The sequence below is a fragment of the Ursus arctos genome, unplaced genomic scaffold (genome assembly GCF_023065955.2).
Source record: "Ursus arctos isolate Adak ecotype North America unplaced genomic scaffold, UrsArc2.0 scaffold_8, whole genome shotgun sequence".
Classification (NCBI taxonomy): Eukaryota; Metazoa; Chordata; class Mammalia; order Carnivora; family Ursidae; genus Ursus; species Ursus arctos.
In genome coordinates this window covers 65,285,201-65,297,215 of record NW_026623100.1, presented here as the reverse complement: position 1 = coordinate 65,297,215, position 12,015 = coordinate 65,285,201, and the positions used below count along the sequence as shown (strand labels likewise).

Below are 12,015 nucleotides of genomic sequence, written 5' to 3'. Positions count from 1 at the left end.
ATAGTAGACTCTGAGCTCACAACTATAAGAAGTGCCACGATGTCGGATACACCCAAATGGAGGGACTCAAGAGTCCAAAGCTTCACAGAAGTATCCGGTATATCATTTGCCATTTAAAATATCCCTCCTGCAGCTACCCTCCTAGATAAGGCTGAGCTCAGTTCTTGTCTCATTTGCAGGATGGAGTGCTAGTCTTTCACGGATGTGACTTAAGGGTACAAAGTGCCCCGTCTGCACCAAACAGCTCCCTCTTCCAGGCAGTTGACCTTGTTAGAGCCAGACCTTGAGAAAAGGCAGGTACGTAGGGACTGGGTTGGTAGCTGGTGTGCATTCATTCACTCCCACATGCAAGGGAGTCTTCTGCTCCTGCTGTGGCAGCACGGCCATTCAGCCCTGGAGGAGGGGACAGTTGTTATACAAGAGATTTTGTCGTGGGGCACTGGCCGAAGAAGCTTATTATAATCCAGCAGGGGGAGAGTTCAGACAGGTAAAAGGCTACCTACTATACAAGGCAAAATTTGATCATTAGCAAGCAACAGAGTGGGAATAAAATGAGCACACAGGAAAAGGAGAAATGACTTCAGCTTAGCAGATCAGGGAAGACATGGTAGAGGCAAGGGCATTGACCCTGGGGAGATGGGAGAGAGAGGGACATCCAGGCAGAGAGGGTAGTGTGAACGAGTGTTTGTGAGTGTGAGCAGAGAATGGAGCCTTGAAGGAGTAGGAGGTCATAAGACAGGCGAGTTCCAATGGTCAAGGGGAAAATGAAAGTCTCCCCTCAGGGAGCAGCCCACTGAAGGAAGACCTGAGATCGGGGTCCTGGGGTCCAGGTTCCTGAGAAGACAGAGGGTGGGGTGCTGGGCCATCTAAAGGAGAAGGGGAATGTCCTGAGGACAAGCTTCAGGGACATCATGCCCTGTACCCGTGTCAGGAACTGGCTCTTCCAGCCCTTGGAGTCTCAGAGCCATCATCTGAAAACTGGGGGCAATTATCCTGGACCGGAAACTGTGAAACTGAGTGAAGTGTCAGGTCCCTTCCAGGTACAGGGGGCCACAGGAGAGTGGTGAGGCTCTTGGACCAGACTGCCTGAGTTCAAACCCCAGCTCTCCCACTTGCTAGCGAAGTTAACCTCTCTTTGTTAGTTTCCTCGTCCATAAAATGGAGCAAACGGTAGTGCTTGTACGCCTGGGACATAGTTCATCACCCAATTAAAAAACGGCTATTATTCCATTAAAGGGTCCTGTTCTTGCTTTGGACATTTAAGTTATGTCTCAAACATAAAAATGGTCTTCTCCACTGTGAATCACGTTGTGTTAGCTTATTGTTAGTAGTATATAATCAGAAATGACTTTCTTCCTCATCTACATATTTTTCAAGTCTTAGGTATTTTAGGTGTGATTAGCTCTTTTTTTTAACGAGGTAAAATTTACATTCACGGATCTTAAGCGCACAACTCAGTGAGTTTCAATAGCTGAGTATACCCGTGTAATTATCACATAATCAGGATTTAGGACATCTCCATTTTCTTAAGATGGTCTCTCGCCCCTCACTTTCCAATCAGTCTCTACCTCTTATAAGTAACCACTGTTCTGATTTCTATCACCCCAAAGTTAGTTTTGCCTGTTTTAATATTAATATAAATGGTATTATATAGAACGTACTTCTTTGTGTCTGGCTTCTTTTCGTCAATGTAATATTTATGTAATTCATCCGTATTGTTGCATATATCAGTAATTCATTTATTTTTGTTGTTGAGTAATATTCTGTGTTTAAATACTCTTTGTTTCAGGATTAAGTATGATGTTGGCTGGATGTTTTCTGTAGTTGCCCTTTATCAGATTGAGGAAGATCCCCCCTCTTCCCGGTTTGCAGAGCATTCTTATCATGAATAGGTGTTGAATTTTGTTAAAAGCTTTTCTGTATCTGTTGGTGGTTTTTCTCTTGTATTGTGTCAATGTGGTGAAATACTTTGGTTAATTTTCTAATTTTAAACTACCCTTGCATTCCTGGGATAAAATTTACTTGTCATGATGTGTTACCCCTTTCGTGGATTGTAACTCAATCGACCAATATTTTGTTAAGGATTTTTACGTCTTTGTTCACGAGCGGTATTGGACTCTAATGTTCTTTTTGGATAAGGTCTTTATCAGGGTTTGGTATGGTGAAATGAGTTACAAAGTGTTCTTTCTTCTCTATTTCTAAAAGTTTGTGTAAGAGTAGTATTATTTCTTCTTTAAAGATTTTCTAGAATTCACCAGCGAAGCTATGGAGACCTAAAGTTTTCTTGATGGGAAAGCAGTTTACCATCATTATCATCATCATTTTTATTTCGAATTTCATTTCTTTAATAGATTCTGGACTCTTCAGATTTTCTATTTCTTTTTGTGTCAGTTTGGTAAAGTGTTTTTCAAGGGATTGGTCTGCTTCATCTGAGTTGTAGAAACTTAACCGAGATACAGTTATTCATGGTATTTTCTTATTTTCTTTTTAATGAAATGATATCCTTTTTTTCATTCCTGATATTGATAATTTGCATTTTCTTGCTTTTTTTTTCTTGGTCATTCTTGCTACGGTTTACCTATTTTATTAATTTTTTTCAAAGAGTCAACTTTCAGCTTTGTTGGCTTTCTCATTTCCTTTTTTATATTCTTGGTTTTAATATTTTTTTGGTTGTACTTATTTCTATTTTTTGAAATGAAATTCACAAACCATTTAATTTATCCACTTTAAGTGTACAATTCAGTGATTTCAGTACATTTACAAGGTTGTGCAACCTTTCCCACTAATTCCAGAATATTGTGTCACCCTAAAAGAAAGCCCACACTCATTAGCGGTCATTCCCCATTGCCCCAGTCCCTGGCAACAACTTACCTACTTTCTATCTCTATGGGTTTGTCTATTCAGGGCAATTCATATAAATGGATTCATATGATATGTGGTCTTTTGTGTCTGGCTTATTTCAATTAGCATGATTTTTTTAAGACTTGGGTTTAATTTTAGTAGCTTCTTAAAGCAGAAACCTAGATCACTGATTTTAGACTTTTTTCTTTCCTGCCGTAGGTATTTAAAACTATAAATGTTGACATGGTGTATTTTCATGATCATTCAGCTAGAAATGTTCTATAATTTCTCTTCTGTTTACTTCTATGACCATAGGTTATTTAGAAGGATATTGTTTAATTTTCAAATATTTGGAGCTTTTTAAAATCTCTTATTGTTATTAATTTCTAAGTAAATCCCACTGGGGTCAGAGAACATACTTTGCAGGATGCCAGTCATCTGAAATATATCGAGACTTGTTTAACCACCCTTCATATGGTCTAGCTCGATGAATAGTCCATGTGCATTTGAGAAGAATGTGTATCTTTAAGTTTGGGGTGGAATGTCCTAGAAATGCCAGTTAGGTCAAGGCGTTATCAAATGTTCTATATCCCTAATGATTTTTGTGTCTAGTTGTTTGTAATTATCTCCTGTAATAACACTTTCTCCTCACAATAGTCCTTAAATAATGTGCTCTCTGAAAAATCACCAGGGACTCAGAGAGCCAGATTTGGGTTATGCAGAATCCCTGGGCCTCCCATAAGGAAGGTTGTCCCTTCTCTCCCCCAGTTCTCAGTTAGATGGAGCCCCCAGTTACTTTAAACCCTTTATTTTCTACAAATCTCATTCAAATATAATTTCCACCTTCATTCATTTATCTCTCCTTTCCCTGTCCTGTTAACACCCAGGTATACACAGTAGAAACTCAGGCTTATGTCAGAGATTCATCAGAGAGGCAGGGGACAGGGCAGGGATTATAAACCCCATTTCTGGCTCAGCTTAACCTACACTTCCTTCTAAGTGCTCACTCAAACTCTGACTTTGTTATGTAACTAACTGATGGCCCCAGGTCTATTTTTCAGACCCAGGCACTGAGGCAAAGAGAGCGTGGTGTTTTCCCTTGAGCCTAAGACAGTGCCAGCCACACACTCAGCCACTGCCAGGTCTTAGGTTCCCCATGTCTGTGACAGATTAGAGGAACCCATGGTCCTAGTGATCCACAAGCTGTACAGAGTACCTGCTCTATACCAGGCACTGGGCATTTAATAAGGCATGGTGGGAAAGTGACTTTTTACATTCCTAAAGGGTGTAAAAATATTGTTAAAACTGATTTTATCTTAAACGTTGGCTGGGGCGGGGGGGGGGGGGAAGCCAGTGAGTGGAAACAGACTTTCAACTAAGCCAATGAGCCCTTCGGCTTTGAAAAAAAATAAAGTAGTAACAAAGACTGTTGAGCCACTGTATCAGGGGTGGATCAAGTTCAAGCAGGAAGTAGACACGGGCTGAAGGTAAAAATGATCACATGATATTCTCTGTCTCAGGAGACCCTCCTGGAGCTGTCAGTGTGAGGAGCAGTTGCTGCCTGGTGCTGCCGGGATGGGGGATGCAGAGTGGCCCCTGCCACGAATCACAACTGTTCCCCCTGCACCTGTGGGTGTCACCTCTATCCCAGGGCTGCTCTACGCCAGGCACTGTGGGGGCCCCCACTGCCCGCCCTGGAGGAGCCCGCCTTTGTGGCTCTAGGTGTTTTTACCCCATCATCTCATGCCTGGAAAAATTCGGAGTGTCAGCAGGAATCCCAAGGTGGGTCAATAAGGCTCTGCCCACCTCCCCGCCCAAATCCCTGAGTCCACGGAGTCCCCGAGAGTCCATGATCTGGTCTACTCCTGTCTCTCTGGAAGTCTGCAGCAGGTGCATGGGACGCAGAGCATAATCCTTATATTTACATAGCACTTTACAGTGTGTATCATATACATATACACAGCTGTATGCATATACATAGCACTTTACAGTGTGTAGAGCCGTTCACGTATATCGCCTTTTTCACTTGACCCCAAAGCAGCCCTGTAAGGACTCAGGCATATCTCACCTTCTCCTAGACCTTCGCGTACCCCCTGGACTCCAAAACACTGGGCTCCAGCCACCTTCCTGGGGACTCACTGTACCAAGCTTGATCTCTGGCTTCCTGGAGGACATTTTCACTAGAATGACTGACAGACAAGTCTGTCCTTTCTGTGCCCCCACCCCCAAACCTGCTCTTCCTCGCATGCTCCCCTCCTCCACCAGGGGCCTCACCACCCATGCAAGTACCCAAGTAAGAAATCCAGAGGCACTCTCAGCCTGCCCTCTTGCTCACTACCAACTCCAGAGCTCACTACCCCCTCTCTGAACCGGTGTCATCCCTTCTCTCCAAACCCACAGCCTTCCCATTAAGGCATAGCCCTCTACCTGTACCTTGGTGCCAGCTTCCTCCCTGGGCTCTTGGTCTGGAGTCCTGACATCCAGAGTGTCCTTTCCAAAACCAGATGCCCTTTTCCCATTCTCCTGCTAAAAGCATCCTTGACTCCTATTCACTCACAAAGCAGAAGTTCAAACCCTCTGTGTTTGGGCCCCTGCCAATCCTCCAGGCCACTCCCACCCCATCCCCAGCAAGCACTCCCAGCTCCCTAAACCCTTGATGTGGCTCCACACCATCGCATCTATACTGCTATTAGCCCTTCTGCCTGGAATGGGGCCTTTTGTAGGTTTTGTCCCAGCTAAGAAGAGCTAGCTTCAATATCAGCCCATCCCCCACGCCCCCCACCCCGCAGCTTCCGGACCTCCTGGTCTGCATGGGTTTCCCTTGCCTCACGCTGCCCTGCACCTGTACCTCCCTTTCCAGAATATTCATCACGCTGCTCATGGTGATTTGTGCAATGACTGTCTTCCCCTTGAGGGCAGGGACTATGTCTTTAATTTATTGCTGTCACGCCAAGCCTAAAATAACACTTGGTCCATAGCTGACCCTCACTGAATATTATTATCTGTGAATGAAAGAAGGAGTGAATGAATGATAAACTACGTGATTTACAAAGCACATGAAAATGTAGCTTTTAATGAACTGGAAGAAAATTATGACATCGATGAGACAATTAGAAATTTGACCACTGACTGACTATATGAAAGTATGAAGGAGTTAGTTTTTTAGGAGTGATATAATGTGTGAGTTTAAAAAAATTGAGTCCTTGTCTTTTATAGCTATGTAATGAATATTTTCAAATGAAATGGTGTGGTGTTTGGGCTTCACTTCCAAATAATTTGGGGTATGGGAGGAAGAGGGGCACAAATGGGACAGGACTGGCCAGGAGTTCACAGATGTTAAGACTGCACTGGGAGAGCTTGGGGGCCAAGGCACTACTTTCCCAGCTCTTGTATGTATTTGAGACTTACCGTTATAAGAAGTTAATAATAAAAAAGGGTCAGGCCCAGCCATGGGCGTAGGTGGGAGGGCTATAGCTTTTATGTTATGAGTGAGGGTGGGTAAGACAACCAAGGAAGGCATCGCAATTCAGGGAAATTATTTGTAAATCTATTCTGAGCACATTTCCAGCAGCATTTTTGCTGAGGGCCTTTGTAGCAGAAGACAATTTTATGGTCATTTTCATATCATGAAAACACACTCATCAAAGCAGGAGAAGTCCGGGGAATTTTCAGCCGGCTCTGCCTGCTCTCCGAGGTCTGCATTGGCTTGCTCTGGGTGCGAGGCGGGGACATTTACCACCTGGGACTTTAGACAGAGAAGATCTGTCCCCACCCTCACCCCTAGGTGGTCAGGTGGTGACGGGCCTGTGTGAGCTGGGTACAGTGGAGGTTGTGGGAGGCACAGTGAAAGCACAGAGCTAGGTCCACAGCCAGTGTGGGCTGCCGAGACTGTCCTAAGGGTCCCCTCCATTTGTCCCCTTCTGTGGGGGCAGTGCCCACCCCCTTGTTGGTGGGGGTGACACTTAGCCCACACGCTCTCAGAGAGGAGGTGTGGGGCAGGGCGGGAGTGCACATACAGGCCCAGGCATCCCGGGAGCCTCCCAGGACTGGGGGACTGATTTGCTCTGCCTCATTCACCAGGGATGGCAGCGAAGTCTCCAGATAGAAGTCCTATTGACCATCAAGAGGGAGAGGGCCTCCATTTTAATGGGAGAAAGAAATCTAATTTGGAATCCTGGTGGTCCCCACAGCCATGAGTGCGGGCATCTGGTCCCCCATGCCCAGGCCGGGGCCCCACCCCCTCCCAGCATACCGTCACTCACCTGGCCCCATGGATCCTGGCTCCTCTCCCTCCCCGGAACTTCCCTGCAGCCTCCGCTCCAGGCAAATCTGTCGCTTCCTAGTCAGTGCACTTAACTGGGATTTCCCTCCTCTGGCCTCTGGTCCCATCAGTCCCTCACCCAGAATGGGCTCGCCTCCTGCAACAACCCCTCCTTCTGCATCTCTCCCTCACCCCTCCTTCTGCATCTCCACACTTGCAGGAAGGAAGCTGCCATCCCCGGGACAGGCTGCTGTTTATGGCTCACCCCAGGCACACCTTGACCCTCCCTAGTCAGACACCATTTCCCCATTATGTCTGCACACATCCCTCTCTGATTATGAGACCCTGGTTTGCCTACGAAGCCCCGCCCGGTACGACGTGTTGTACACAATTGTATGCAGAAAGAGCATAGTCTAGGAAGTGCTCAGGCCACACGCAGCCCCTCTTGCTTCTGACCTTTGGGCCAGAGCTGGACTCCCCAGCGTTTGCTAGAGGATTGGGTCAGCCTCCCTCTGGGGCCCCAGAAGACCCTCTGGGCTCGGAGGTCGATGGAGGGTTCTTTTTGTGGCTGCTGAGGCCTCTTCCAGCCCTGGATTCCCCCTTGGATAGAAAGCTGGGGTGGGGTGGGGGGCTCTCATTTGGGGATGCTAAGCCAAAGAATGGCCGTGCCACAGTGGAAGGTTTAAAAGCCACTGATGAGTGAATACCTCAAAGATAGGAGTTGTGTCATATTCGTTTTGATGACAGGTCCCAGGGCTCCGCACGGGGCTCAGGATAGCTAAGGTGGGATCTCTGTCTTGAAGGTACTCGGACGTGAGTGCAGCCTACAGAACTGGGGCAGTTTCTAAGACACCAAGCGCCCTAGCTGAATTCGACAAGAGTACGCACACTAGCACTGCTAGGAAAGGGGAAGGCTTCACAGAGGAGGGAGTTCTCAGGATGGACGGTAGGGTGGGCGTTGTTCTAGCCAAAAGAGATGAATGTTTCAAGATCTGGAGATATACAGGGCTTGTATCTTTGGGGAGTGGCAGGAAATTCTGTGTTATGGAAATGCAGTGGAGTGGGCTGGGTAGAGGAGGAGGGAGAAGTCTTTGATAAAGCAGACCTTTATCACCACCGGTTCAATCACCAGTTCGGGTGAATTATCTGGAGATCAGACACAACCCCCAGATGTCACCCATCTCACACATCCAATCCCCAAACCCTGTACCTTGGCAAGAAAGCTCAGGGATGGGGAGTACAGGGAGATCAGACAGCTGGCCCCAGACAGTCTGTCGCTACTTCCACAGACAGCCCAGGTTCTCCCCAGGTTTGCATGGGCTGAGCACTGGACAGAGGCTGGCCTAGAGGAACTTACAGGCCCTCCCACCCTGTGTTTCCTGGTTCTGATCAATGCCGAGAACGATGTTAGCAGTTGGAAAAGGACAAATGTTGAGTAGTGACCTGCCATTGAGATGGCACCTTTCCAGACAGCCCTCTCCTGATTCTGGCTGCAGGCCTCTGAGTCAAATGCGGACCATGGTCTCATCTTGTTCGTGGGAAGCTGAGGCCCTGAGGCTCTGGGGTCTGTGTGCACCACTCGGACTGGGGGCCAGGCCTTCTGGTGTCTCCTGTCTGATGCAATGGGCTGTAACCCCTGCAGGAGGGGGCTGTGTCTTCACCCCCAGACCTAGGCCTGTCCACAAATATAAGCATGTTCGGTGAGTGAATGAATAAGGGCAGGATCGGGTTAAGAGTGGCCATTGGGTGAGTAAGAGCTAAGAGCTGGAGTGGAGCTGGGCGCTGAGCTGGGTGTGAGCCTGAAGGTGGGGAGGCTGCTGACCCTGCGGCAGGACGAGAGGGCTGGCCAGGGACACAGCTGGTGAGTGTCCAGCCCACATGGGAACGGAGTCTCAGGGGCCATCTGCTCCAGGCCTAGGTTCCCGAGGAACATCTTAGCCGGGGGATCCCTACAGAGCAGAGGACAGGCCCGAGCTGCTTGCTCCTGGCACAGGTCAGGAAGTCCTCAGATGCTCTCTCCTCTCTTCTCTTGCACTGGAGAGAAGATGGCTCTGGAACCGGCAGCTGCCCCCAAGGAGCACTGGAATGGGCGCCTCGCAGACATCAGTCATTTGAATGCCCTTCCCTCAAACTCCTCCAACATCTACTGTTTCCCTGGAGCAAGCCGGTGAGGCAGATGTTCTCCACGTCCCCATGTTAAAGATGAGGACTAGAGAGGCGAAGTGAGCGGCAGAACCCCGGTGGGACCCAGGGCTTCTGACTCCGTATCAACCTTTTCCCACCACAGCCCCTAAGTGTCCCGGGTGGCACAGCACAGAAGGTCAGACTATGTTTCAACCAGCTCATCCTGTCTGCCGGGGTCACGGCCAACAGGCCCAGGCCACTAGGGCTCCCTCACCCAATCTGTCACTGAACTTCACTCCAGGGATTAAGGGAACTCGGGGCCATCCACTCCCTCTGACTATTCACCAGTTTCTCATTTCCCCCTGTAGCTGTTTGCTTGGACACTGGTGGTTGTGTATGCCAGGAGATGCTGTGGAACATTCTGGAGTGGGTCGGCTCCTCTGAATTGTTGTTAATGTTGGTCTTTTGGGGGTGTCTCTGGTTGTCAACTGCTGCCTGCAGAAGATGAATGGCTGAGGCATCTCTGGTTGTTCTAAGGACGCATTCTAGAAATCTGCCTGCCACCGGCCTATTCCTGATGCCCAGCTCCTTGCCCAGAGCTCTGTCTGTGGCCACCTGCCGCAGGTACACAGCTTGCAAGTGGATCTCTCCACTCGGTCCAGAGGGCCCAGCCTGCAAGGAGGCAAATTCTTGTGTGGTCCATTGAGGCTGGAGGGCCGGCTCCAGGCCTCAAAGAAAAAGGTGGGCGTCAGACAGACAGTGTGCTCACCCCCGGTTGACCAGGAGGAGATAACGGGGCTTGCAGGATTGAGCACCCAGGGCTGGGGGTGAGGTTCTGTGCCTCAGCCCCTGCACTAATGCCACGCAGATGTCTTTACAACAGGGCCCTGGTGTCTCCGCCCACAAACGCGCCTGGTTTGCCCAGCCGGGGACTGTCCTATCGTGGCGGCAACGGCATAGCGATCGTAGCTAAACGGCTGAGGGCTGTGCTGTCTGTGGAGCACAGGGACACATCTCACAGATGGAAGGACACACTTGCTTTTTCTAAAGCCAGCAGGTGGCACCCAGAGATCCAGGGTGCTGGAGACAAAGCCGTCCTCGGGCTGGTGTGGGAAGCAACAGGCAGCCTGCCCACCCTTTCCTCCCCCACCTGCTAGCAGGGAGAGGCGATCCCCAGCACCCCTGCCGAGTCTGTGCACAACAGGCCGCAGTGTGGACAACCCGGGCCTCCTGCCACAGCCCGCGCCACTGAGGGGTGACGTGGGCACTGGGCTGCGGCCCCTGCTCTCACCTATCCCTCCTAATTCCCAGCCGGGGCCTGATGTTCACTTTGCTCTCTAATCTGGTGGGGTTCTCTCAGCTCCTCCCCCATCCGGCCACCTTCATCCCCTCTCCGGGAAGAAGGGCCTTGTCTAGTGAGGAGTGCCCTGGCCTTTGGTGAAAGGCCACCGGAGACGCCCCTGGCCCAGAGGGCTGGGCTGCGGCCAGGCAGAAGCAGAGGCCGGCGGGCAGTAAACACAGGAAAGCCTGCCCTTCTTGTTTTCTACTTAAAACCCTCAGGGGCTGCCCGCTGTCCTCAGGGTAAGGGCAGCCTTGCCTCCTTGGTTCTGCCTGTCTCTCCTGCCTCAGCTTCTGTACTCACTCTGGGCTCCAGCCTCATGGATCCTCTGTCTATTCCCTGTTCCACGTTCCAGCTCCTCTCCCAGCCTTGAGCATCCTGTCCCCTGCACCAGCTCTGCCCTCACCTCCTCACCTCGTTCCCTTCTGCTAGCCCCTTGGGTTTCTGCTGAGGTGCTACCTCCTCCAGGAAGCCTTCCTTGACCATCCTGCTTCAGCCCGGTCGGGTGCTGCTTCTATGGCTTGCATGCTGCCCTTGTCCCCAGCCTCATCATATCATGCAGCTGTCCTACTTGTCTGTCCACTGGTCCTTCTGTCCCACTGGAGGTGGGCTCCTCAATGACAGAGCCTGGGTCACGCTCAGCCTCCAGCCTCCAGGCACATAGAACATAGTAAGTGGCTACTGGATGCACAAGTGGGGAGGAGGATAGGAAGAGAATTGACGGAGGGGAAGCCAGTGAAGCTCGCAGGATCCCTGCTCACCAAAAGATCCACAAGAAGCCAATAGTATCCTCAACCAGAGAGCCCCTGGCTGCCTGGTTTCTGGGGAGCCATGCTGGGGCTTCCAGTCTGAAGAGCCCACCCCCACCCTGTGCCCAAGGAAATCTTCTGAAGGAGAGGGAGAGGAGGAGTGGGCCCACCGAGGCTCTGCAGGGCTGGGCCTCTTAGCCCTGGGTCTCCCTCAGCTCGGAGATGGGGTTCTTACTTCTGCCTCCCCAGGACCCCCGCAGGCAGAGGACTCGGCACCCTACCAGGCACATGGCACGCTGGCAAGGGCAGGGAGGGACAGATACAGATGCAGACAAGGCAACACGGGGGACCCTGACTGTCAGGAAATCACAATGGCCAGTCAGGCCAGGGGCAGATGGCTGCCCATGGAAAACCTTATCGCCCCAACCCTGCGAGAACTTTTCCCATCCATCCCCCCTGCCCTGCCTTATGCCCATCAGCCCGGAGCTGGGGTCCCTCTAGGACAGGGGGTTCCCTACCTCGGAAAGTCACTTTGGCGATCCTGTCGCCCCTGCCCCGCAGCTCCGAGACTGTCTTGAGGTGGACAAGCAGAGCCATGCTGGTGTGTAGCGCCTGGACACTGCTGGGCGGGAGCAGCCGGGAAGGAGTGAGCCTGGCGGAGCGCAGCTCACACTCACTCACACGCCTCCCTCCTCTCCGCA

The 12,015-nt window shown here is 50.3% G+C and overlaps 1 protein-coding gene across 3 annotated transcripts in view; it reads right to left on the bottom strand.

Moving 5' to 3' along the window:
- OTOF (otoferlin) overlaps window positions 1-12,015 on the bottom strand; it is a 91,605-nt gene extending 79,590 nt beyond the window's left edge. For all 3 annotated transcript variants that reach the window (XM_026520462.4, XM_026520454.4, XM_026520472.4), the window contains exon 1: window positions 11,833-12,015. In XM_026520462.4, the coding sequence (XP_026376247.3) occupies window positions 11,833-11,911 (79 nt within the window). In that variant the 5' untranslated portion in view covers window positions 11,912-12,015. The remainder of the gene's footprint in view (window positions 1-11,832) is intronic.